Source organism: Hakea prostrata, chromosome 1 (assembly GCF_041222555.1).
Source record: "Hakea prostrata isolate BN-2017 chromosome 1, UWA_Hpros_2, whole genome shotgun sequence".
NCBI lineage: Eukaryota > Viridiplantae > Streptophyta > Magnoliopsida > Proteales > Proteaceae > Hakea > Hakea prostrata.
Genome location: NC_142600.1, coordinates 12,758,865 through 12,784,679, shown reverse-complemented (window position 1 = coordinate 12,784,679; position 25,815 = coordinate 12,758,865). Strand labels below are relative to the sequence as shown.

Here is a 25,815-nt window from a genome sequence, read left to right as displayed (position 1 = left end):
TTTCTTCAATAATTCTTTTTTTTCTTACTAATGAAATAAAATTTCTATTAATGTAATCCAAGATCTTTACTTCTCTTCCTTCTAACATACTTCAGATGCATTTCTGGTAGATTTATAAGTATCACCATATACTCCACTTTTGATCCAATAGCATCATTTAACTGGCTTGGTTAATGACCAATTATTTCACATGAATAAATCTTACCAAAATATATGCATTATTTTCTCTATAATTCGTAAATCATAGAACTAAGCAATCTCAAATTCAAAACCGCGTCTAGCAAATAATATTGTTTTAAACGATTCGTTCAAACGGTTGTATATAGTCATAGATTGTTTTAGTCAATAGATATAAGCTAGATAATTTCAAATACGCTTCACTTATTTATATTGATTTTTTCTTCTGATAAAAAAAAAAAAAAAAAAAAAAAAAAAAAAAAAAAAAACACACACACACAAAATCTTTGAAGACAGTGATAAGTTTTTTCTTCAAAATATACTACTATTTATAATATTGATAAACACTGTCACAGTTTATTTATTTATGCAGTCTGAATTAGAATCCAAAAATAAAAATAAAAATTAAAGAAGAATGAGTCAGAGAATTTAATTTGAAATTCCCATATCTGAAACCCAAAATCTAACAACTAAATCGAGCTCAGCAACCTAGTCTTCCGAGTTAGTTCTCTTAATACGTTCTTATAGTTATTCCCACCCTTATATAAGTGAGTGTGCTAGTACAAGATTTTCCCATCTCTCATCCATCAGGATTCTCTCTCTTAGTTACTACACACGGTCACTATCCTCTATCCATAACTCTTTTCTGGGTTATAATATTACCTGATAATGTTGTAAAGATTTGTTTGTTTTAGTCACCTTCTCTCATTCATGTATATTTCTTCTTTGTTTGTAGATCATCAAAGAATGGCAATTCTGAAACATGCTTGGGCTATGGTATTCTCGTTGTTGTTACTGGGAATAATAGACCAGGGTAACGTTGGTGTTGAAGCATCACACCAAGTATTCCCTGAGTTCCAGTCCCTCCAGGCCTTAAACGTTAACCCAGAGCAGAGAACAGGCTATCACTTTCAACCTCCCAAGAACTGGATTAACGGTATCATATTTTTACTTTTTATGACGAAAATAATTTCTCTATATTAACCTTTTCTCTTGGACATTCCGTTAGTTTGTGTGCTCAACATGAATCGAGCCATTGCTTATCTGCCTATTAATTTTTTTTTTACTTTTTATTTGTTATGATTGTTATGAGTTTCCAGTGTAATTTCTAACGTCTATTCTTTGTTTTGTGTCTGCTGAACTGCTTTGGCTCCTATTCTTTACTGGAAACACAAAATTGTCAGACCCAAATGGTAAGGCTTTGTATAATTTAAGTAATCTTGGTGCAATTTTTATTTTTAATAATTTGAGGTTGTTAGTTTTGGGTCTTGATACGTTCTCATATCTCCTCCTTTCTGTAACACAGGACCTATGCATTACAATGGCATCTTCCATCTGTTCTACCAATATAATCCGAATGGGTCTATATGGGGAAACATTGTATGGGCTCATTCCGTTTCAACTGATTTGATCAACTGGACACCACTTGACCCAGCCATCTACCCTAGCAAGCCATTTGATATAAATGGATGCTGGTCTGGATCAACCACAATCCTCCCAGGAAACAAGCCTGCTATCCTCTATACTGGAATTGACGTCCAAAAAAGGCAAGTCCAGAACGTTGCAGTACCAAAGGACCTCTCTGATCCATATCTTAGGGAGTGGGTAAAGCCTGATTACAACCCATTGATTGTACCAATCAATGGCATTAATGTGAGCGAGTTTCGTGACCCGACCACGGCATGGTTAGGCAAAGATGGACATTGGAGGCTATTGGTTGGCAGCAGGAGAAAACACAGGGGAATGGCTATGCTATACATTAGTAAGGACTTCAAGTTTTGGCGGAAGGTGCAGCACCCTTTGCATTCATCAGCTGACACTGGTATGTGGGAGTGTCCAGATTTCTATCCAGTAGCTTTGCAAGGAGAATTTGGATTGGAGACCTCCATGAATAATCTTTTGGTGAAGCATGTATTGAAGGTTAGCCTTGATAATACAAGGTTTGAGTACTATACGGTGGGTAGATACTTTGAGGAGCAAAATCGCTATGTGCCCGACATCACATCTGCAGATAATGCAATGGGATTGAGATATGATTATGGAAATTTCTATGCATCAAAGACTTTCTATGATTCTGGCAAAAACAGAAGAATTTTATGGGGTTGGGCAAATGAATCCGATACCAAGCAGAATGACATATCCAAAGGATGGGCTGGTATTCAGGTACTGACTTTTATCTATTTTGCTATTCATTTTTAGAGTAAACTCCTTGCCTAGTATAGATTTAATATCCAATTCAGCTCTATTTACTCGTATTGAATGAATTTTGTATCTAAATCTATTCCGAGAATGCAAACTAAGCCAACTTAGATATATTCTAATTTTTTTAAGAACACTTTATTACTCTTGTAATTATTCGGATTTTGAAAATATTATTTCTACAGACAATTCCAAGGAAAGTGTGGCTTGATGAATCCGGCAAACAATTGCTACAATGGCCTGTCGAGGAAATCACAACCCTAAGAGGATCAAATGTTCAATTGAATGGTCTATATCTCACGAAGGGAGACCGTCCTAAAGTTCCACGAATCACAGCTGCACAGGTCTGTTTCTTTCTTGAGTTTTTCCTCTATTTTAAATTAACACCAGTTTAACTCTTATGGTATTATCACTTTTTTCTTAATAGGCTGATGTTGAGGTTACCTTCTACATACCTCATCTAGACAAGGCTGAACCTTTCGATTCTGCTTGGGTGGATCCACAAGAGCTTTGTGGCCAAAAGGGAGCTGCTGTTGAAGGTGGGGTTGGACCATTTGGTCTTTTAACATTGGCTTCTGAAAATCTAGAAGAATACACACCAGTTTTCTTCAGGGTTTTCAAAGCTAAAAACAAGCATGTGGTTCTCATGTGCTCCGATCAAAGCAGGTATATTTCTATGCAAATAGGATTCAAATTTTCTAAATTTTTAAAAAAGTACTATAGCTAAATTTTTTGTTGATTTCTTTTGCATTGTGTTTCCTGTTCTATGGAAAAATAGGTCTTCGCTAAGGCCAGAAGTTTATAAACCATCATTTGGAGGTTTTGTGGATGTAGATTTGTCTAATGGATTGATATCTCTCAGAAGTTTGGTATGATTTTACATTATGATGCTACATGCATTATTTTAGAAATATCAATTTTTTGTTGGTTGTTTCTATAATTGTAAATTATGATTTTGTTTTGTCTATTCAGATTGATCATTCTGTTGTGGAAAGTTTTGGTGCTGGAGGAAAGACTTGCATCACTTCTCGAGTTTATCCCACTTTGGCAATGGGTGAAAATGCACACTTGTTTGCTTTCAACAATGGAAGTCAAGCTGTGGAGATCTTGAGGTTGAACGCATGGAACATGAACAAACCTGTCATGAACTAAAATAAGAGTTTTGATCAGTTAGTGCAAGTTTTGTTTGTTTTGTGATCTACCTATTTGTTTTCTCTGAAGGTAGTAGGAAATGGGAGGGTTGGTGTATGTGGGTATGAATGGGAGAAGAGCACTCATTAGGGAACCTGTTTGTTCAGGTCAACTTAATTATAGGGCTAAACTGGGACAGGCAAATTGAAGTGGGCTGGTAAAAGTTAAGTCATTTTTTTTTGTTTTGGTAGAAGGGTAGCCATCAGTGTTTTATTTTTAATTTTTTTTTCCTTTTTCCTTCGGTGGAAGGGTAGCCATTATTCAATCTCATCTCAGCCATATATGAGAAGGTTAATGAAAGGTGGTGGCTGCATGGGTCTGAACTTTGAAGGACAACATGAACATGAGTATTGTAAATAATCGTTAAGCAAATGAAAGTGATTAATTAATCTATTAATCTTCTCTTTGTATCAAAATAGGTACGTACGATGGATGAAATGCGATTAATGAGCTCCTCACCCTTGTGTTTTGTCACGCTTGTTTGACAACAGAAGGATCCCTTCATCACGACTATTCAATCTTTAACAGTAGCTGCTAAAAGTGCTTTGCCTTGCGATTGGGAAGAAGTATAATGTCTGCAACTTCAAGAAGTTATCCATTCTCACTTTTACAATATAAATGGAAGAACCAAAAGGCAATTTGAATAAAGTCCATTCATTTTCGGCTTCTTAACACATCAAATTTAAAAGCTATTCATGGAATCTTTTAGTGAGAACGGTTCTCATCTTCCTTTAGCAAGTCCATGAAGTGTAGGAAGGCCAACATAATCCAAACTCTAGAAATCTTGTGAGGTTAAGACATTATGGAAATCAAAGAAATCAAAGTGATGATGAATTTTAGTAGTGATGTGTTGATCAATTTAATGTTGATAAAAATTAGTCACTTGCCAACCCAAAAACTGCATTCTGTATATGGACAGGTTGTGTTATCGGTCAGTTCAAAAAGAGAGAAGAGAGGAGAAGAAAAAAGGAAAAAGAAAAAAAGAAGCAAGCCATGCATAGCAGCAGGGTAGTGACTTTCAAAATTAAGGTTTGCTAGTGTAACACCTTGGATAAGATCTAAAACTAACGGGTTCTTAGCTTCTGTGAAAAGATGAAATAAGCTCTAGGGTTGCAGCTAGTACATGCAGAAATTCTATCTTGAATATATGAATATTTTAAATAAAAAGAGAAGATCATATGAAAATAATTCAAATTAAAAACGGTAAGAGAATAAGAAAAATTATATTTACCACTCCTAATATAGTGATTTGTTGACCAATTTAATTTTTGACAAATTTGATCTATTTGCCAACACAACACAACACAATTTCGTTCTGTCTATGCACAAATTGTGTTAAAAAAAGGTTTTCTGGTAAAAGATCGACCTTGGAAGATCTAAAGCTATAAAGGGTTCTGGGCTTCTGTTGTAAGATGTAATAGGGTCTAGGAGCATGTTACATGCAAAAATTATATATTGAATATATGATAACTTATTTTTTTCATACAAAAAATCTAATAGGAGTATGTATAGAGCAAGGTGGGCCATAGCTAAGGCATTCATCTCATGTTTATTTGGAGATATTTTATTAATGGCCCTGCTTCAAATGTATTACAAATTAAGTAATGGGTGTTCTAAGAGTTGATCCCTTTGTCATGTAGTCAAGCCAACCCTCTGCTAATATAATGTGATATATATATATATGCTGCTAGATGTGCATTGGATTGGATTGGATTGGATGTTAGATGTATGACATGATATGATATGCGACACAGTACTAACCATATTTAATGTTACAATGCCTACATGGTACGCTATTCTATTACCAAAGAAGCAGAAGAATTTACTAGAGTTCATTTCACTTGAAACATCTTTGTATGTTTTTATGATTTTTCTTGTTTCTTTTCTCTAAATATAGTGAGGATTGGGAGGGTTGGTGTGGATATGAATGTGGGAGGAACACTCTCATTAGGAACCTGTTAAGTTCACATCAACTTAATTATAGGGCTAAACTGGGACAGGCAAATTGAAGTGGGCTGGGTAAGAGGTAGTTTTTGTGGGTAGCCATTACTCAGTCTCAGCCATATATGAGAAGGTTGATGAAAGGTGGTGGCTTCATGGGTCTGAACTTTGAATGACCACATGAGCATGAGTCTAAGCGAAGAGGGGTTATTACTCTCTTGTCTCTTTGTACAAAATATAGATGGATGGTGGTTGGCTCCCCTTTTGTGTTGTCCGTTTTTTTGCAACACAAGGAACCCCTTCACCATGACTATTCAATCTTAATTTAACAGTAGCTGTTAAAACTGTTTTGCCTCGCGATGTATAATGTCGTCTCCAATTTGCATTGAATTGGATGTACGTATGACATGATATGCGACACATTACTAACTGTATTTAATGCGTTAATTGTCTTGATGTGATATTTATAGTTGTTTTTATTGATGATGTGATGCATTGTATGTACTTCATTTTCTTTATTGAACTTACTAGAGTTTTTCTATTACAAAAGAAACAGAACAAGAAGAAGAAGAATTTACTAGAGTTCATTTCACGTGAAACATCTTTTAAGTCGATGATGAATATATGGTTTTACTTTTACCTAATAATTGTGACTTATAACCACTAGAATCAGACAACAAGCATATGTCCTTGTAGGCGATTGAGATGGCCATGCGATTTTTCCGTTTTTATGTATTTAAATTGTTCTATGATAACTATTTGACTCTTTTTCACGTGTAATAATTTTCTATACGAGGTTGATTGTATATATTACGTGAGTATGATTTAACTATGTCATTAGTTTTTGCTTTGAATTGTAAATGTTGAATAACAAGCTAGTTAATGTAACTGATCATCACCATTAATCTTCAACTATGAATATGTATTATTAATATAACCGATATATATTCCGGGCTGCAACTTATAATACCTTCAAGAATAGGCCTTAAGTCATTGATTCAAGTCTAAGGGAATTGGACTGCAAGTCAAATGACTGTTTCAAAAAGTTGTTGCTAAAAGGAACGGGAAGGTAGAAAGGCATGATTTGTGAAAGGCCAGATATATTGTATTGGGGTGGATGAGCTTCAGGAGAAAGAGCAAGGAGCTTACTTACTTAAGAGCTAAAAGGGGGAAGGAAGGAGATAGGGCTTGAGTGTGGAGCTAACTAGCTGTGGCCAAGATCCGTCAAACGAATAAGCCTAGTGAAAATGCCCCAGTCATTTCAAAGAACACTTGCCCCCCACCTCCCGTTTTACTGCTAATGCTAGCACGAAGTTATCTGAGGATTCTTCCTCGAGTCCTATCATCATCAGGCAATCGACGAAAGAATCCCTGCTCATATCTTAAGATAGTTTTATATGCCTACCTTGCTTTGATTCTTACTAGGAATAGTAATAGTCATTGCATCTGTGATCTTCAAATACATGGGATGTTGGCGAACGTCTCAGTTGCATTGCCTCCCAAGTTAATTAAAAAGTGGATTAATATATATATGCATTCTTTTGTAGATGAAACAATAAACTGTAAAACAAAAGAATAATAAAGTATGTGTATAGCCCTTGGACATAGTCTAAAATGATAACAAGAACGGCATTTGGAGGTACATCTTAAACACCCTTTCTATATCTATCAATAATGTCCAAGAATAGTTGTTCATTAGACAAAATAAATATATACTAAGTGGAGTACAAAATGATTATAACCGTTTCCAATCGTTGGTTGATGGATTTTTTTGAATATAAGGTCTTGGTAGCCGTTGTTTTCTTCGGTGAATATTTTCTTTCCACAAAAATAAATAAATAAAATTTCTATTAATGGGATTCAATATCTTTGTTTTTCTTCCTTGCTACAATGCTTCAAATGCATTTCGTGCAGGCTTATATTTATCATCTTACGCTCCACTTTAAATGCATATTTATCATTTAATTAGATCAGTCAATGAATTACTATTTTTTTTTTTGCATGAATAAACATTTTGATGTATGCATAATTTTCTCCACAAACTAATGCATTTGATTAAACAATATTAAAGTCAAAACCACATTTAATAATGATTCATTCAAACAATTGTAAACGGTCATAGACAGCTTCAGTCAATCCGCATAAGTTAAGTAGTATCAAATACAATTCATTTATTTACGTTGATTTATTCTTCAAAGAATTAATAGATGGGAGTGAACAAAGAATCAAACGTTCAAGGGGAATTTTCAGCATCACCCTCTCAGTTATCCTTTATTTCAAAGGACACGACGAATATATAACTTGAATGGAAAATCTTATTCTCTACTTTTTCTTTGTATCCTTCTACCGTTTGCGATTTTTTCTCTCCCAAACATAAACTCTCACGGAGTTTAGGAGATACTGTATATGTATAGTATTTTTAAATTTAAATTTTAATATTAACTTTAGAAATAAATAAATAAAAATAAAAATAAACTAAGACTAATGGTTGTTAATAATAGAGGGTTTGACTGATAAATTGAATGACCCTAGGGGTAAATATTAAAAGATAACTCAAGGAGTATGGTGAAAATTTCCCAACATTCAAAGTTATTGATTAGATATTTAGGAATGTTGATATCCATTGTTTTTTTTTTTGGGTAGAAGATATCCATTGTCAACTACTTAGCTACTTCCACCTTGGCAGTAAAATAGTGAACTACTGGGATAGTTGGTTTTCAAAATGGTTTGGATGGTCTAATTGTAATTGATTTGATTTAGATTAAGCATTCGGAAGTTATTCAATTAACCCAATGGAAGCAATTAAATACTTAGTTTTATCTTTAAAACCATAATTAGACCATACTTAAAAGGATTGGAGTAATTTTTAAATGTTTCGATTTGATTTTAACACCCCTAGTTAAAATGGCGGGTGGTTTGGTTTCGGTTGTGATTTGATTTCCACGCCAATGCAGGTGGTCTATAGGGCTTCATCATTTTTGGACAATACATTATATCTTCAAATTTATTTTTTTTAATTTTTTGCTCAAAAATCTTAATTTTCACCATGTAAATGATCAAAATGCCCCTTTCATTTACTGTGTACCCAACTGTTGATGTGTGAAGGGAGATTCTTACACCTCGCAGGGGCGACCACCACCCCTTCCCCTACCCGCGACCACCGCCCTCACCTTCCCCAACTCTCCCTACCGGAAGGTGAGGATGGTGGGGGGTGGTGGTAGCCTATGGTAATGGGGTTTCGGGCCAAGGTGTAAGAATAATTGAAGCAGATGGGTGAAGGAAGGGTTGAGTACACAGTGACTAAGAGGGGCATTTTAGTCATTTACATGGTGAAGGGTATTCTTATCAATTAACAATCAAAATTTAAAAAATTTAATGGTCAAAGGATCAAAATCTAACCGTGGGAACTTGATATTTTTCAAAAAGTCTAGTGTGGGCAATTTGAAAGGTTTCTCCATAATTTAAGCCCAACTTAAGCCGTAGACACCATAAGAAAAACTCTTTAATAAATTAAGATTCTTTCGTCTTAGATTTGCTACCAACAGAATTTGGGGTTGTTTTGGATTTAGGAAGACTGAATTTTTAATCATAATCCAATACTTCCCTCATTTTTCTTAGAGTTTTAACTTGACTTTCTCGCCTACAATTTCTCCCATATTTTTTCTTCTCTTTCGTTGCATGCTTTTACATTATGAGTTTTAACTCTACTTTCTCTCCTACAATGTCTCCTATATTTTCTCTTCTCTTTCATTCACATATCCTGCATGCTTTTACATTATCACTTGTCTCTTACTTCTTCTACATCTTGTTCTTATTTTCTTTTTCACATTTTGTTCAATTACTTCTTCCTTATATTTCTTATTCATTGTTAGTTGGAGAATTTTAAGAACAGACAACCAATTATTCATTCTCCGGCCGACCTATTACCTTTTATTCCTAAAATAAAAACTCAAAAGAATGAGTCATATATTTTGAATTTGTAATTCCTACATTAACTCAAATCCAAAATCCAATTAAAACCCAGTCTCTTTTTTTTTTTTTTTTTTTTTGGGTAAGAATTAAAACCCAGTCAGTAACCTAAAATCACCGAGTCAGTTGTTCTAATAAACCAACCTTCCCCTTTAGATACTCTTCTTCTCCCTGGCTATTTAAGTGAGTGTGAGTAGTACAAGATTTTCCCATCTCTCATTCGGATATCCTCTTCTGAGACTATTTTCTGAGTGATAAAGTTGCCATCAAACAATGGCGATTCTGAAATATGCATGGGCAGTGGTTTTCTCGTTGTTGTTACTGGGAATAATAGAGCAGGGAAATGTTGGTGTCGAAGGATCACACCAAGTATTTCCCGAGTCACAGTCCCTCCAGGCCTTAAATGTCAACCCAGAGCAGAGAACAGGCTATCACTTCCAGCCTCCCAAGAACTGGATTAACGGTATGTTTTAACTTTTATAATCCCTGTATTCTTAGAGGAGAAACAAAAAAATACTGTCCCTGCATTGACAGTTTTTTCTTCTTTTTTTTCTTCGAGAAATGGTTGGTTTGTCGGGTTTATATGGGTGATCAGACTGCCGTCGTTCAGTTTATCGTTTTAGATTGCAGAAATGGTTTTTTTTTTTTTTTTTTTTGAAAAATTACAGTCAGAAAGAGTACAGTGAGCCACTGGAGAGGGTCAGTGAGGGATTCAGTCACGGCGGCCGGCGGCATTTGGGCCATGTCAACTGCCGGGCTCATCACCATCCGAGCATACCGTACGGTTATTATGGTTTTTAATCTGAAACCAAATCAATGAGCATGCATTTATGGAATTGAATTTGCATTTGATTTCTTACTTAATAGGCCGGTGGCTCCACTCAGGTATTAAATTCAAGGAATCAAATATCTAAATCAAGTATGTTCCGAGTTTTAAGATTGGGACCACGTCTGCAGTTTATCCTTCTTAAAATCTGATACCATTCCAGGATTCCAACGCTCCATAATGATCCAAAGAATCACAGACCTCAAGTTCTTATCACTAATTTCATAAACATCTCACTCGAGCCATTCCTTATATGGCTTACTCAAAAAAAAAAATCCTTCTTTAACCACAAAAAAAAAAAAAAAAAAAAAAATCCTTCTAATTGAACTTTAAAGCTCTATATATTTGCCTCTTTCAACATTCTTTTTCCTGTTTTTTGGAAATAAATTTTTTTCTTGATTTGGTGGATCCTATTATTATGACATGGCGCCACTGCAATTTCTGATATATATTTTTTTGTTTTGCATCTGTTGAACTACTCTGGTCCTATTCTTTACGGGGGAAAATTCAAAATTGTCAGACCCAAATGGTAAGGATTTGTACAATTGAAGGATTTTAGAGTTTTTTAATTTTTATTTTTATAAAGAATGTACTTAATTTGGGTCTTAATCAATTTTCTTGTGTCTTCTTGTAACACGCAGGACCTATGCATTATAATGGGATCTATCACCTCTTTTACCAATATAATCCGAATGGGTCTATATGGGGAAACATTGTATGGGCTCATTCCGTTTCAACTGATTTGATCAACTGGACACCACTTGACCCAGCCATCTACCCTAGCAAGCCATTTGATATAAATGGATGCTGGTCTGGATCAGCCACAATCCTCCCAGGAAACAAGCCTGTGATCCTCTATACTGGAATTGACGTCCAAAAGAGGCAAGTCCAGAACGTTGCAGTACCAAAGGACCTCTCTGATCCATATCTTAGGGAGTGGGTAAAGCCTGATTACAACCCATTGATTGTACCAGTCAATGGCATTAATGTGAGCGAGTTTCGTGATCCAACCACAGCATGGCTAGGCAAAGATGGACATTGGAGGCTATTGGTTGGCAGCAGGAGAAAACACAGGGGAATGGCTATGCTATACAAGAGTAAGGACTTCAAGTTTTGGTGGAAGGTGCAGCACCCTTTGCATTCATCAGCTGACACTGGTATGTGGGAGTGTCCGGATTTCTATCCAGTCCCTTTGCAAGGAGAATTTGGATTGGAGACATCCATGGATAATCTTTTGGTGAAGCATGTATTGAAGGTTAGCCTTGATAATACAAGGTTTGAGTACTATACGGTGGGTAGATACTTTGAGGAGCAAAATCGCTATGTCCCCGACATCACATCTCAGAGATAATGCAATGGGATTGAGATATGATTATGGAAATTTCTATGCATCAAAGACTTTCTATGATTCTGGCAAAAATAGAAGAATTTTATGGGGTTGGGCAAATGAATCTGATACCAAGCAGAATGACATATCCAAAGGATGGGCTGGTATTCAGGTGGAAATCTTAGTGCTTTTAACTTGTTTTTGCTATTCATTTTAAGAATAGATTCCTTGCCTAGAACATATTTTGATAACTCTTGTTAACATATAAGTTTTAAAAATATTGTTTCTTACAGACAATTCCAAGGAAGGTGTGGCTTGATGGTTCTGGTAAACAATTGTTGCAATGGCCTATTGAAGAAATCACAACTCTGCGAGGATCACATGTTCAATTCAAAGGACAATATCTTACAAAGGGATACCATCACGAAGTTCCAAGGATCACAGCTGCACAGGTTTTTTTTCCTTCTTTTTTGAGTTTTTCTATTTTTCACTAACTCAAATTCAACATTTAATGGTATTACCACTTTTTTCTTAATAGGCTGATGTTGAGGTTACCTTCTACATACCTCATTTAGATAAGGCTGAGCCTTTTGATTCTGCTTGGGTGGATGCACAACAACTTTGTTCCCAGAAAGGAGCCACTGTTGAAGGAGCAGTTGGACCATTTGGGCTTCTAACGTTGGCTTCCAAAAATTTGGAAGAGTACACACCAGTTTTCTTTAGGGTTTTCAAAGCCAAAAATAAACATGTGGTGCTCATGTGTTCTGAAAATACGATTCAAACTTCTGAATAAGCAGGTTAATCTTTCTGAAAATACGATTCAAACTTCGAAACTTCTTCAAATAATACTGTAGCTTAACGTCCCTACTGATTTCCTTGTTATCTTTTTGGCTATGGAAAAATAGGTCTTCCCTAAGGCCAGAAGTTTATAAACCATCATTTGGAGGTTTTGTGGATGTAGATTTGTCTGATGGGTTGATATCTCTCAGAAGCTTGGTATGATTTTAAGCTATTATATACACTACCTTAGAAATCTCAAATTTCTTTTTGCATGTTTCCATATCTCTCTAAATTGTAATTTTCTATGTTATATTTTCAGATTGATCATTCTGTTGTGGAAAGTTTTGGTGCCGGAGGAAAGACTTGCATCACTTCTCGAGTTTATCCCACTTTGGCAATGGGTGCAAACGCACACTTATTTGCATTCAACAACGGAACTCAACCAGTAGAGATCTTGAAGATGACCGCGTGGAACATGAACAAACCTTCGATGAACTAATTAATGAGAGTAGCTTTTTGTAATTTTATTTCAAAAGTAGAATAGATTCAATTTTTCAGCATTTTGCAGTCTAGTGAATGTGTTTCGGGCTTAGTTTCAGATCATTGTTATACGGTTAAACATCAGTCTATTTAAAGAAATGTTTATTCTGTGTCTTTTTTTCCGGTATGTCTATATATATTCTCCCTCCCTAACTTATCCTCTCTGTAAATCACATCGTTTATTATAAATTTGATAATTCTCAATCCTATAATGTAACTTCATAATCATATAGTCCCTCTTTTCAGACTGGACTGGAAGAATACAACCTAACCTGTACAACCTTTTTGCCTTTATCATCTTGTTACCCTCCCTGTTGTAAAAATCACCCTTTCCCTGGTGTCCAAGCCTTGTGAAAGATGATTATCATTAAACTAAGGGAAGTTAACAACATTCCCTACGCTTCCCTTCCCTCCCACCTCACAAATACCCAAACCTCTTCTTTTCTCCTTATGATAGGAACTTACATAGACGAACCCATCTTGCCATATATCCATCAAAATTAATGGTGACTGGTGAGTGGCATTATGGTGGTGGTTACCTTATTTGTGAAATTTAGACGATAAAGGCAAGGTTTGCCAGGAATACATGCATACCCATCAACATGGGAAAGATTTCCATGATGAGTTAGGAAACAACAAATTCAAAAAACCTAACCAATCTCCATCTTCTCCACCGGTAAGTCGCAAAGGTCATAACCCATTAATATATCTAAAACTGAGAATTCACTTCTTTCCTTATTGTCCTTAACACCTGGATGGCAAGCCACCATATGAGAATTCTCACATTTCCAGTTTTCATTTATTTGTTTATTTATTATTATTATTATTTTCTTTATCATCAACTCATCACAACAACTCTGAGGGCTATGGGAGGGGAGGGGGAAAAGAGGTGGACCCTTGAATCCATAATTTTCTTTAATTTACTGTCTTTACATGGAGACTGCCACTAGTGTACTAAAGCATATTCACAAGAATTCTTACATTTTTATGGAACCCATTGCTATACCTAAAACAGCGAATTCGTTTATTTCCCTGGATGGCAGCCACCGTATGAGAATTCTCGAATTTCGGTGTGAATTGTTCAGTACTGTGCAATTAATGTGCAGCTTACAATTTATATCGAAATTTTAAGTGCACTGCTAAACAAATGATCAAGATTTGATAAAGTTTTATTTCGAACTTTAGGCTGCACGATTATTGTGCAATGCCCAAGAAAATTCCAATTCCAATAACCATATCGATATCCCATCATTAATGATTACTGGGCTGTCATCATTTTGTATATTTATATCTGGTCCATTTTCTTTTTCATCCTTCTCTTGGATAAGGATAAAGCAGCCAACGACTTGATTGTAGTATTGCCAAAACCCTTGATTCTTGACCGTTGTATTCTCTCACATGCAAAATTTGTCCACTTAAGTGACTCTGGGTAGTTTTTCAACCCAACCCAAACAATAAAATGAACCAGTAAACCGATCGAATCGATTGGAACGATGTTTCAAAACTCAAATTTCTTAACTTCCGTCTTCCTCCTTCAACTTTTGCGGGAAGAAACGACTACAACCCAAAGGTCTCCCCATTGAAGTAAGGCTCTTCCCCAAGCTCCCCTTCCAACAGTTTCAAGCAGTCTATGAAATCCTTCTTAGCTCTTTCTGTTGGGAAAAATACCGATAGACGGTTCAATCTTTTCCCTCCTGTGTAAAAGATCGACAGAGAAAAACAATGCAAAAAAGTATTCGTGAATAGTGCTCGTGTGAATAGTGTTGTGAATAGTGCCGGTGTGGGGCCCACGTGAATAGTACTTGTGTGGGACCCACGTGAAGGATAAAAAAATAAATAAGAAGCACAAACAAGACAATATACGTGGTTCGGCTTTGCCTATATCCACGGGCGTAATGGGACCTTTCACTATGAGAAAGTTGAAATACAACACTTGTACAATGCTTGGATTTACAACCAAACCCAACCCTGTATCCAAAACCGGATACCCCTGTACACCCTCTCTCAACTCACACTCTCAGCTCTAGAGGAATGTCCCCCACATTTGCCTTACTCTCACTTGGCTTACCTCTCACTTGGCTTGCTTGCCTCTCTTCACTTCGCTGCAAATCAAGCAAACCTCCCCACCCCTATTTATAGTTGGAGAGGAGAAGAAGAAATGGACGTTGCCTTGTCTCCCTCGCCATTTTGTCAAAGGACTTACCGTCCATATTAATGGGTTTGTCTCCAAGTTATTTAGAGATTAGGAGAGAGAGAGAGAGGAGCTAGAGATTTCCTCTCTCACTTAGTCAAATATAGTGGCTGAGAGGAAATCTTTTCCACATGTTTGTCAACAAAAACATGATCCCTCCATTAATGAGGAGGACTTTACACTTTCTTGCTCTTCTCCATTGGTCTTTCATACTGTTGCTCCCACTCCGAAAGCCTGCAATTTTAAAGCCCAGTTACAGAAATCTGCTAATCAATATGATAATTTGATGCAGATTCATTTAAGTCGATCTCATGTTCAGAAAAACTGAGGACATCTGAAAAAATAAAATCCAATCATAAATGAAAAGCTAGAACCCAAAATTGAGCTGAGAACTCAACTTTTTGTCGACTGAATCAGCCCTGAACCTGACTTGAGCACAGTGGTAAGGATCAGAAGGCAACAAAGGAGAGTCATCCTTCCAGGTTTCATTGATGTAAAGAACAATGTTAAGTGCTTTACAGACTGATTTCCCATCATGGATCAAAACAGAGATCTTCTTATGAAAAGGGTTCATCTGGAGAAATAAAGGGCTCTGTTGCCTGAGATTTTCTTCCTTCTACTCATGCTTGCAGGTGTGAATTAACAAATCTTGTAGAGCTTGAAGGTGTGAATTAACAATAAAAGAAAAGAGAATTAAGAGGTTCATAGCGTCATTTGTTTTCTTGAAATGCGAGAAAGAAGTTCCAATTTGTTGATTTTTTTATACAAGCTGATCACGTACACAACCTGAAACTACTGATGCATTTACCAACTAGGTAGTGATCTTTCCACGTTATGATTATTATTGATGTAAACAGCATAAATTTGAACAACAATGTTAAGATGGGTTTCAATCCTAATGTTCAATTTCTCTTTTCTCAACAATTTCTTCTTCTCCCATTTCTATTCTCTGTTTCCCCATTTCCCTCAGCTTTGATGGTTAACTTGATAACAGATTCCCCCAAATTACTTTCAAGATCAAAGGACTCCAAGAATCGAAAACAAATACATAAACCAAATAATAAATGATATGTGGTTACAGTCAAAAAAAAGATAGAAGGTCCCTTTCCCTCACTCTTCCTTAGCTGTTCTTCTGTTCAGACAAATATAAAATATAATGAAAATCAAAGAGAATATAAGCTCAGAGTCGACATGAGAGCTCCATGTTGTTTCCAGTTAGCAGATTTCTGCAACTGGGCTTTAAAATTGCAGGCTTTCGGAGTGGGAGCAACAGTAAGAAAGACCAATGGAGAAGAGCAAGAAAGAGCAAAGAAGGATTAATTTCATAGACTGCTTGGTGAAGAGCCTTACTTCAATGGGGAGACCTTTGGGTTGCAGTCGTTTCTTCCCGCTAAAGTTGAAGGAGGAAGACGAAAGTTAAGAAATTTGAGTTTTGAAACATCGTTCCAATCAATTCGGTCGGTTCGCTGGTTCACTTTATTGTTTGGGTTGGGTTGAAAAACTGCCCAAAGTCACTTAAGTGGACAAATTTTGCATGTGAGAGAATACAATGGTCAAGATTAAAGGGTTTTGGCAAAACTACAATCACGCCGTTGGCTGCTTGGAGCAGTGCCACATAGGCACTACTCCCAAGCAAAATAGTCTTATATGCCTACCTTGCTTTGATTCTTACTAGCAATAGTAATAGTCATTGCATTTGTGATCTTCAAATACATGGGATGATTTTGGACGGAAAAAAAAAAAAATACATGGGATGTTGGTGAACGTCTCAGTTGCATTGCCTCCCAAGTTAATTAAAAAGTGGATTAATATGTATGCATTCTTTTGTAGATGAAACAATAAACCGTAAAAGAAAAGAATAATAAATTATGTGTATAGCCCCTGGACATAGTCTAAAATGATAACAAGAATGGCATTTGGAGGTACATCTTAAACACTCTTTCTATATCTATCAACAATGTCCAGGAATAGTTGTTCAGTAGACAAAATAAATATATGCTAAGTGGAGTACAAAATGATTATAACCCTTTCCAATCCTTGGTTGATGGATTTTTTTGAATCAAAGTTCTTGATAGCCGTTGTTTTCTTCGGAGAAATATTTTCTTTCCACAAAAATAAATAAATAAAATTTCTATTAATGGGATTCAATATCTTTGTTTTTCTTCCTTGCTACAATGCTTCAAATGCATTTCATGTAGGCTTTTATTTATCATCTTACGTACGCTCCACTTTAAATGCATATTTATCATTTATCTGGATCAGTCAATGAACTACTATTTTTTTGCATGAATAAACATTTTGATGTATGCATAATTTTCTCCGCAACTAAAGCATATGATTAAACAATATTAAAGTCAAAACCACGTTTAATAATGATTCATTCAAAGAATTGTACAGGGACATAGACAGCTTCAGTCAATCCACATAAGTTACATAGTATCAAATACCGTTCATTTATTTATGTTGATTTATTCTTCAAAGAATTAATAGATGGGAGTGAATAAAAAATCAAACATTCAAGGGGAATTTTCAGCGTCATCCTCTCAGTTACCCTTTATTTCAAAAGGACAAGATGAATATATAATCTTGAATTAATGCAAAATCTTATCCTCGACTTATTTTTTGTATTCTTTTACCGTTTATAACTCTTTCTCTCCCAATCATAAACACTCACAGAGTTAGGAGATACTGTATATGGATATTATTTTTAAAACTAAAATTTTGATATTAATATTAAAAATAAATAAATAAAAACAAACTAAAACTAATGGTAGTTAATAATAGAGGGTTTCACTGATAAACTGAATAACTCTAGGGGTGAATATTAAATGATAACTCGAGGAGTATGCTGAAAATTTCCCAACATTCAAAGTTATTGATTAGATTTTTAGGAATGTTGATATCCAATGTTTTTTTTTTTATTTTTTGGTAGAAGATATCCATTGTCTGCTACTTAACTACTTTCACCTTGGCAGTAAAATAGTGAACTACTGGTATGTTGGTTTTCAAAATGGTTTGGATGGTCTGATTGTAATTGATTTGATTTAGATTAAGCATTCTGAAGTTATTCAATTAACCGAATGGAAGCAATTAAATACTTGGTTTTATCTTTAAAACCATAATTATACCATACTTAAAAGGATTGGAGTAATTTTTAAATGTTTCGATTTGATTTTAACACCCCTAGTTAAATTTGGGGGGTGGTTTGGTTTCTATTGTGATTTGATTTTCATGCCAATGCAGGTGGTTTTTTTATAGGGCTTCATAATTTTTGGACAATAAATCATATCTTCAATTTTTTTTTTTTTAATTTTTTGCTCAGAAATCTAATTTTCACCATGTAAATGATCAAAATGCCCCTCTCATTCACTGTGTACCCAATTGTTGATGTGTGAAGGGAGATTCTTACACCTCGCAAGGGCGACCACCACCCCTTCCCCCACCCGCGACCACCACCCTCACCTTCCCCAACTGTCCCTACCGGAAGGTGAGGATGGTGGGGGTGGTGGTAGCCTATGGTAATGGGGTTTCCGGCCGAGGTGTAAGAATAACTGAAGCAGATGGGTGAAAGAAGGGTTGAGTACACAGTGACTAAGAGAGGCATTTTGGTCATTTACATGGTGAAGGATATTCTTATCAATTAACAATCAAGATTTAAAAACTTTAATGGTCAAAAGGTCAAAATTTAACTATGGGTAATTTGATATTTTTCAAAAAGTCTAAAGTGGCCAGTTTGAAAGGTTTTCCACTTAAATGGACAGTGCGTAATTTAAGCCCTACTTAAATATACGCCATAAGAAAATTTCTTTAATAAATTAAGATTCTTTTTAGTCTTAGATTTGCTACCAGCAGAATTTCGGTTTGTTTTGGATTTAGGAAGACTGAGTTGTTAATCATAATCCAATACTTCCCTAATTTTTCTTAGACTTTTAACTTTGACTTTCTCCCCTACAATTTCTTCCATATTTTTTCTTCTCTTTCATTGCATGCTTTTACATTATGAGTTTTAACTCTCCTACAATTTCTCCTACATTTTCTCTTCTCTTTCATTCACATATCCTGCATGCTTTTACATTATCACTTGTCTCTTTCTTCTTCTACATCTTGTTCGTACTTTCTTTTTCACATTTTGTTCAATTACTTCTTCTTTATATTTTTTATTCATTGTTAGTTGGAGAATTTTAAGAACAGACAACCAATTATTCATTCTCCGGCCGACCTATTACCTTTTATTCCTAAAATAAAAACTCAAAAGAATGAGTCATATATTTTGAATTTGTAATTCCTACATTAACTCAAATCCAAAATCCAATTAAAACCCAGTCAGTAACCTAAAATCACCGAGTCAGTTGTTCTAATAAACCAACCTTCCCCTTTAGATACTCTTCTTCTCCCTGGCTATTTAAGTGACTGAGTAGTACAAGATTTTCCCATCTCTCATTCGGATATCCTCTTCTGAGACTATTTTCTGAGTGATAAAGTTGCCATCAAACAATGGAGATTCTGAAATATGCATGGGCAGTGGTTTTCTCGTTGTTGTTACTGGGAATAATAGAGCAGGGAAATGTTGGTGTCGAAGGATCACACCAAGTATTTCCCGAGTCACAGTCCCTCCAGGCCTTAAATGTCAACCCAGAGCAGAGAACAGGCTATCACTTCCAGCCTCCTAAGAACTGGATTAACGGTATGTTTTAACTTTTATAATCCCTGTATTCTTAGAGGAGAAACAAAAAAATACTGTCCCTGCATTGACAGTTTTTTTTCTTCTTTTTTTCTTCGAGAAATGGTTGGTTTATCGGGTTTATATGGGTTGCAGAAATGGTTTTTTTTTTGGAAAATTAGTCACAAAGAGTACAGTGAGCCAGTGAGCCACTGGAGAGGGTCAGTGAAGGATTCAGTCACGGCGGCCGGCGGCATTTGGGCCGTGTCAACCGCCGGGCTCATCACCATCCGAGCATACCGTACGGTTATTATGGTTTTTAATCTGAAACCAAATCAATGAGCATGCATTTATGGAATTGGATTTGCATTTGATTTCTTACTTAATAGGTGGCTCCAGCTCCACTCAGGTTTTAAATTCAAGGAATCAAATATCTAAATCAAGAATGTTCCAGAGTTTTAAGATTGGGACCACGTCTGCAGTTTATCCTTCTTAAAATCTGATAATATTCCAGGATTCCAAGCTCCATAATGATCCACAGGATCACAGACCTCAACGGCATAAAGCCAATAAAGGAGCCTTGCCTTCGTTCTTATCAACAATTTCATAAACATCTTACTATAGCCATTCCTTATATCTGGCTTACCAAAAAAAAAAAAAAAAAAAAAATCCTTCTAATTGAACTTTCAAGCTATATTTGCTTCATTTCAACATTCTTTTTCCTGTTTTTTGTATTTTATATTTGTAAATAAAATTTTCTTTTGATTTGGTAGATCCCAATTATTATTGACTTCCCACTGACATATATTTTTTTGTTTTGTATCTGTTGAACTGCTCTGGTCCTATTGTTTACTGGGAAAATGCAAAATTGTCAGACCCAAATGGTAAGTTTTGTGTACAATTGGAGTACCAAAAATAATAATATTAAATGAAAGAGAGTTTTTTAATTTTTAATCTTTTTAGTATTTACTTAGTTTTTTTGTCTTAATCAATTTTCTTGTGTCTCCTCTGTGTCACACACAGGACCTATGCATTATAATGGGATCTATCATCTTTTCTACCAATATAATCCGAATGGATCTGTATGGGGAAACATTGTATGGGCCCATTCCGTTTCAACTGATTTGATCAACTGGACACCACTTGACCCAGCCATCTACCCTAGCAAGCCATTTGATATAAATGGATGCTGGTCTGGATCAGCCACAATCCTCCCAGGAAACAAGCCTGTGATCCTCTATACTGGAATTGACGTCCAAAAGAGGCAAGTCCAGAACGTTGCAGTGCCAAAGGACCTCTCTGATCCATATCTTAGGGAGTGGGTAAAGCCTGATTACAACCCATTGATTGTACCAATCAATGGCATTAATGTGAGCGAGTTTCGTGATCCAACCACAGCATGGCTAGGCAAAGATGGACATTGGAGGCTATTGGTTGGCAGCAGGAGAAAACACAGGGGAATGGCTATGCTATACAAGAGTAAGGACTTCAAGTTTTGGTGGAAGGTGCAGCACCCTTTGCATTCATCAGCTGACACTGGTATGTGGGAGTGTCCGGATTTCTATCCAGTCCCTTTACAAGGAGAATTTGGATTGGAGACATCCATGAATAATCTTTTTATGAAGCATGTATTGAAGGTTAGCCTTGATAATACAAGGTTTGAGTATTATACAGTGGGTAGATACTTTGAGGAGCAAGATCGCTATGTGCCCGACATCACATCTGCAGATAATGCAATGGGATTGAGATATGATTATGGAAATTTCTATGCATCAAAGACTTTCTATGATTCTGGCAAAAACAGAAGAATTTTATGGGGTTGGGCAAATGAATCTGATACCAAGCAGAATGACATATCCAAAGGATGGGCTGGTATTCAGGTGGAAATCTTAGTGCTTTTAACTTGTTTTTGCTATTCATTTTAAGAATAGATTCCTTGCCTAGAACATATTTTGATAACTCTTGTTAACATATAAGTTTTAAAAATATTGTTTTTTACAGACAATTCCAAGGAAGGTGTGGCTTGATAGTTCTGGTAAACAATTGTTGCAATGGCCTATTGAAGAAATCACAACTCTGCGAGGATCACATGTTCAATTCAAAGGACAATATCTTACAAAGGGATACCATCGCGAAGTTCCAAGGATCACAGCTGCACAGGTTTTTTTCTTCTTGTTCTTCTTTTCTGAGTTCTTCTATTTTTCACTAACTCAAATTCAATCTCTAATGGTATTACCACTTTTTTCTTAATAGGCTGATGTTGAGGTTACCTTCTACATACCTCATTTAGATAAGGCTGAGCCTTTTGATTCTGCTTGGGTGGATGCACAACAACTTTGTGCCCAGAAAGGAGCCACTGTTGAAGGAGCAGTTGGACCATTTGGGCTTCTAACATTGGCTTCCAAAAATTTGGAAGAGTACACACCAGTTTTCTTTAGGGTTTTCAAAGCAAAAGATAGACATGTGGTGCTCATGTGTTCTGATCAAAGCAGGTTAATTTTTCTGAAAATACGATTCAAACTTTGAAACTTTTTCAAATAATACTATAGCTTAACGTCCCTACTGATTTCTTTGTTATCTTTTTGGCTATGGAAAAATAGGTCTTCCCTAAGGACAGAAGTTTATAAACCATCATTTGGAGGTTTTGTGGATGTAGATTTGTCTGATGGGTTGATATCTCTCAGAAGCTTGGTATGATTTTAAGCTATTATATACACTACCTTAGAAATCTCAAATTTCTTTTTGCATGTTTCCATATCTCTCTAAATTTCAATTTTCTATGTTCTATTTCAGATTGATCATTCTGTTGTGGAAAGTTTTGGCGCCGGAGGAAAGACTTGCATCACTTCTCGAGTTTATCCCACTTTGGCAATGGGTGCAAACGCACACTTATTTGCTTTCAACAACGGAACTCAACCAGTAGAGATCTTGAAGATGACCGCGTGGAACATGAACAAACCTTCGATGAACTAATTAATGAGAGTTCTAAATACACTAGTTATTTGTAGTAAAAACAAGCCATCAACCTAGAGAGATAGTTAGATCTATATGAAGTAGATTTTTGTAATTTGATTTCAGTAAGTAGAATACATTCCATTTTTCAGCATTTTGCAATCTATTGCATGTGTTTGGGGCTTAGTTAATTCAGATCAATATTATGCTGTTAAACACCAGTCTATTTAAAGAATGTTTATTCTGTGTCTTTTTTTTTTCTTTCGGGATGCCTATATATATTCTCCCTCCCTAACTTATCCTCTCTCTAAATCACATCGTCTATTATAAATTTGATAATTCTCAATCCTATAATGTAACTTCATAATCATAGTCCCTCTTTTCAGACTGGACTGGAAGAATACAACCTAACCTGTACAACCTTTTTGCCTTTATCATCTGTTACCCTCCCTGTTGTAAAAATCACCCTTTCCCTTGTGTCCAAGCCTTGTGAAAGATGATTATCATTAAACTAAGGGAAGTTAACAACATTCCCTACGCTTCCCTTCCCTTCCACCTCACAAATACCCAAACCTCTTCTTTTCTCCTTATGATAGGAACTCATAGACGAACCCATCTTGCTATCCATCAAAATTAATGGTGACTGGTGAGTGGCATTATGGTGGTGGTTACCTTATTTGTAAAATTTAGAGGATAAAGGCAAGGTTTGCCAGGAATACATGCATACCCATCAACATGGGAAAGATTTCCATGATGAGTTAGAGAAACAACAAATTCAAAAAACCTAACCAATCTCCATCTTCTCCACCGGTAAGTCGCTAGGGTCATAACCCATTAACATACCTAAAACTGAGAGTTCACTTCTCTCCTATTTTCCTTAACACCTGGATGGCAAGCCACCTTATGAGAATTCTCACATTTCCAGTTTTCATTTATTTGTTTATTTATTATTATTATTATTATTTTCTTTATTATCAACCAATCACAACAACTCTGAGGGCTAGGGGAGGGGAGGGGAAAAGAGGGGGACCCTTGAATCCATAATTTTCTTGAATTCACTGTCTTTACATGGAAACTGCCACTAGTGTACTAAAGCATATCCACAAGAATTCTCACATTTTTATGGAACCCATTGGTATTACTTAAAACAGCGACTTCGTTTCTTTCCCTGGATGGTAGCCACCGTATGAGAATTCTCGAATTTCAGTGTGAATTGTTCAATACATACAATTAATATGCAGCCTACAATTTATATCGAAATTTTAAGTGCACTGCTAAACAAATGATCAAGATTTGATAAAGTTTTATTTCAAATTTTAGGCTGCACGATTATTGTGCAACGCCTAAGAAAATTCCAATTCCAATAACCATATCAATATCCCATCATTAATGATGACTGAGTTGTCATCCATTTTGTATATTTTGATGAATAAACATTTTGATGTATGCATAATTTTCTCCGCAACTAAAGCATATGAATAAACAATATGAAAGTCAAAACCACATTTAATAATGATTCATTCAAACAATTGTAGTCAATCCACATAAGTTAAGTAGTATCAAATACCGTTCATTTATTTACGTTGATTTATTCTTCAAAGAATCCATAGATGGGAAGTGAATACAAAATCAAATGTTCATGGGAAATTTTCAGTGTCACCCTCAGTTATCCTTTGTTTTAAAAGGACACGAGGAAAATATAACTTGAATGGAAAATCTTATTCTCGACTTTATTTTCTTTTGTATCCTTCTACCATTTGCGACTCTTTCTCTCCCAATCATATACACTCACGGAGTTTGGGAAATATTGTATATTGATAGTATTTTAAACTTAAATTTGACATTAATATTAAAAATAGATAAATAAAAACAAACTAAAACTAATGATTGTTTATAATAGAAGGTTTGATTGATAAACTAAATAACTCTAGGGGTGAATATTAAAGGATAACTCAAGGGGTATCGTGAAAATTTCCCAACATTCAAAGTTATTGATTAGGGTTTTAGGAATGTTGATATCCATTGTCTACTACTTAGCTATTCACCTTGGCAGTAAAATAGTGAACTACTGGTATAGTTGGTTTTCAAAATGGTTTGGATGGTCTGATTGTAATTGATTTTATTTAGATTAAGCAATTTGAAGTTATTAAATTAACCCAATGGAAGCAATTAAATACTTGGTTTTATCTTTAAAACCATAATTAGACCATACTTAAAAGGATTGGTAATTTTTAAATGTTTCGATTTGATTTTAACACCCCTAGTTAAAATGTCGGATGGTTTGGTTTCAGTTGTGATTTGATTTCCACACCAATGCAGGTGGTTTTCTAAAGGGCTTCATCACTTTTAGACAATAAATTATATCTTCAAATTTTATTTTATTTTAATTTTTTGCTCAAAAATCTAATTTTCACCATGTAAATGATCAAAATGCCCCTCTCATTCACTGTGTACCCAACCGTTGATGTGTGAAAGAAGATTCTTACACCTCGCAGGGGCGATCACCACCCGCCCCAACTGCGACCATAGCCTATGGTAATGGGGTTTTCGGCCGAGGTGTAAGAATAACTGAAGCAGATGGGTGAAAGAAGGGTTAAGTACACAATGACTAAGAGAGGCATTTTGATCATTTACATGGTGAAGGGTATTCTTATCAATTAACAATCAAAATTTAAAAACTTAATGGTCAAAGGGTAAAAATCTAACCATGGGTAATTCCATATTTTTCAAAAAGTCTAATGTGGGCATTGAAAGGTTTTCTTTTAAGTGGACAGTAATTTAAGCTCAACTTAAATAAGAAAAAGTTTTTAATAAATTAAGATTCTTTCAAGTCTTAGATTGGCTACCAAATTTCAGATTGTTTTGGATTTAGGAAGACTGAGTTCTTAATCATAATCAAATACTTCCCTCATTTTTTTTAGACTAGAATTTCTCCTAAATTTTCTCTTCTCTTTCATTCACATATCGCATGCTTTTACATTATCACTTGTCTCTTGTTTCTTCTACATCTTGTTCTTACTTTCTTTTTCACATTTTGTTCAATTACTTCTTCTTTATATTTC

General features: G+C 35.4%; 2 protein-coding genes and 1 pseudogene across 6 annotated transcripts; all 3 read left to right on the top strand.

The window, feature by feature from the left end:
- The first annotated feature begins 490 nt into the window (after positions 1 to 490).
- LOC149027580 (beta-fructofuranosidase, insoluble isoenzyme 1-like) lies at positions 491 to 3,528 on the top strand. 4 transcript variants are annotated; one of them, XM_089147065.1, is made up of 8 exons: positions 491 to 532; positions 991 to 1,114; positions 1,362 to 1,370; positions 1,484 to 2,340; positions 2,562 to 2,720; positions 2,804 to 3,042; positions 3,155 to 3,245; positions 3,349 to 3,528. In XM_089147065.1, exons 4-8 carry the CDS (start codon positions 1,489 to 1,491, stop codon positions 3,526 to 3,528), a joined length of 1,521 nt encoding a protein of 506 aa, XP_089003191.1. In that variant the 5' UTR covers positions 491 to 532; positions 991 to 1,114; positions 1,362 to 1,370; positions 1,484 to 1,488. The 4 variants fall into 4 exon arrangements, with proteins under 4 accessions (XP_089003191.1, XP_089003185.1, XP_089003198.1 ...); XM_089147059.1 differs by lacking the exon at positions 491 to 532 and having other exon boundaries at positions 925 to 1,114; XM_089147072.1 differs by lacking the exons at positions 491 to 532; positions 1,362 to 1,370 and having other exon boundaries at positions 1,006 to 1,114.
- A 6,333-nt stretch (positions 3,529 to 9,861) lies between these two features.
- LOC149027579 (beta-fructofuranosidase, insoluble isoenzyme 1-like) lies at positions 9,862 to 12,909 on the top strand (annotated as a pseudogene).
- Positions 12,910 to 19,635: 6,726 nt separating this feature from the next.
- Positions 19,636 to 22,774, top strand: LOC149027578 (beta-fructofuranosidase, insoluble isoenzyme 1-like). 2 transcript variants are annotated; one of them, XM_089147035.1, is made up of 7 exons: positions 19,636 to 19,825; positions 20,677 to 20,685; positions 20,825 to 21,681; positions 21,803 to 21,961; positions 22,055 to 22,293; positions 22,402 to 22,492; positions 22,595 to 22,774. In XM_089147035.1, exons 1-7 carry the CDS (start codon positions 19,636 to 19,638, stop codon positions 22,772 to 22,774), a joined length of 1,725 nt encoding a protein of 574 aa, XP_089003161.1. The 2 variants fall into 2 exon arrangements, with proteins under 2 accessions (XP_089003161.1, XP_089003167.1); XM_089147041.1 differs by lacking the exon at positions 20,677 to 20,685 and having other exon boundaries at positions 19,717 to 19,825.
- The last annotated feature ends 3,041 nt before the right edge of the window (positions 22,775 to 25,815 follow it).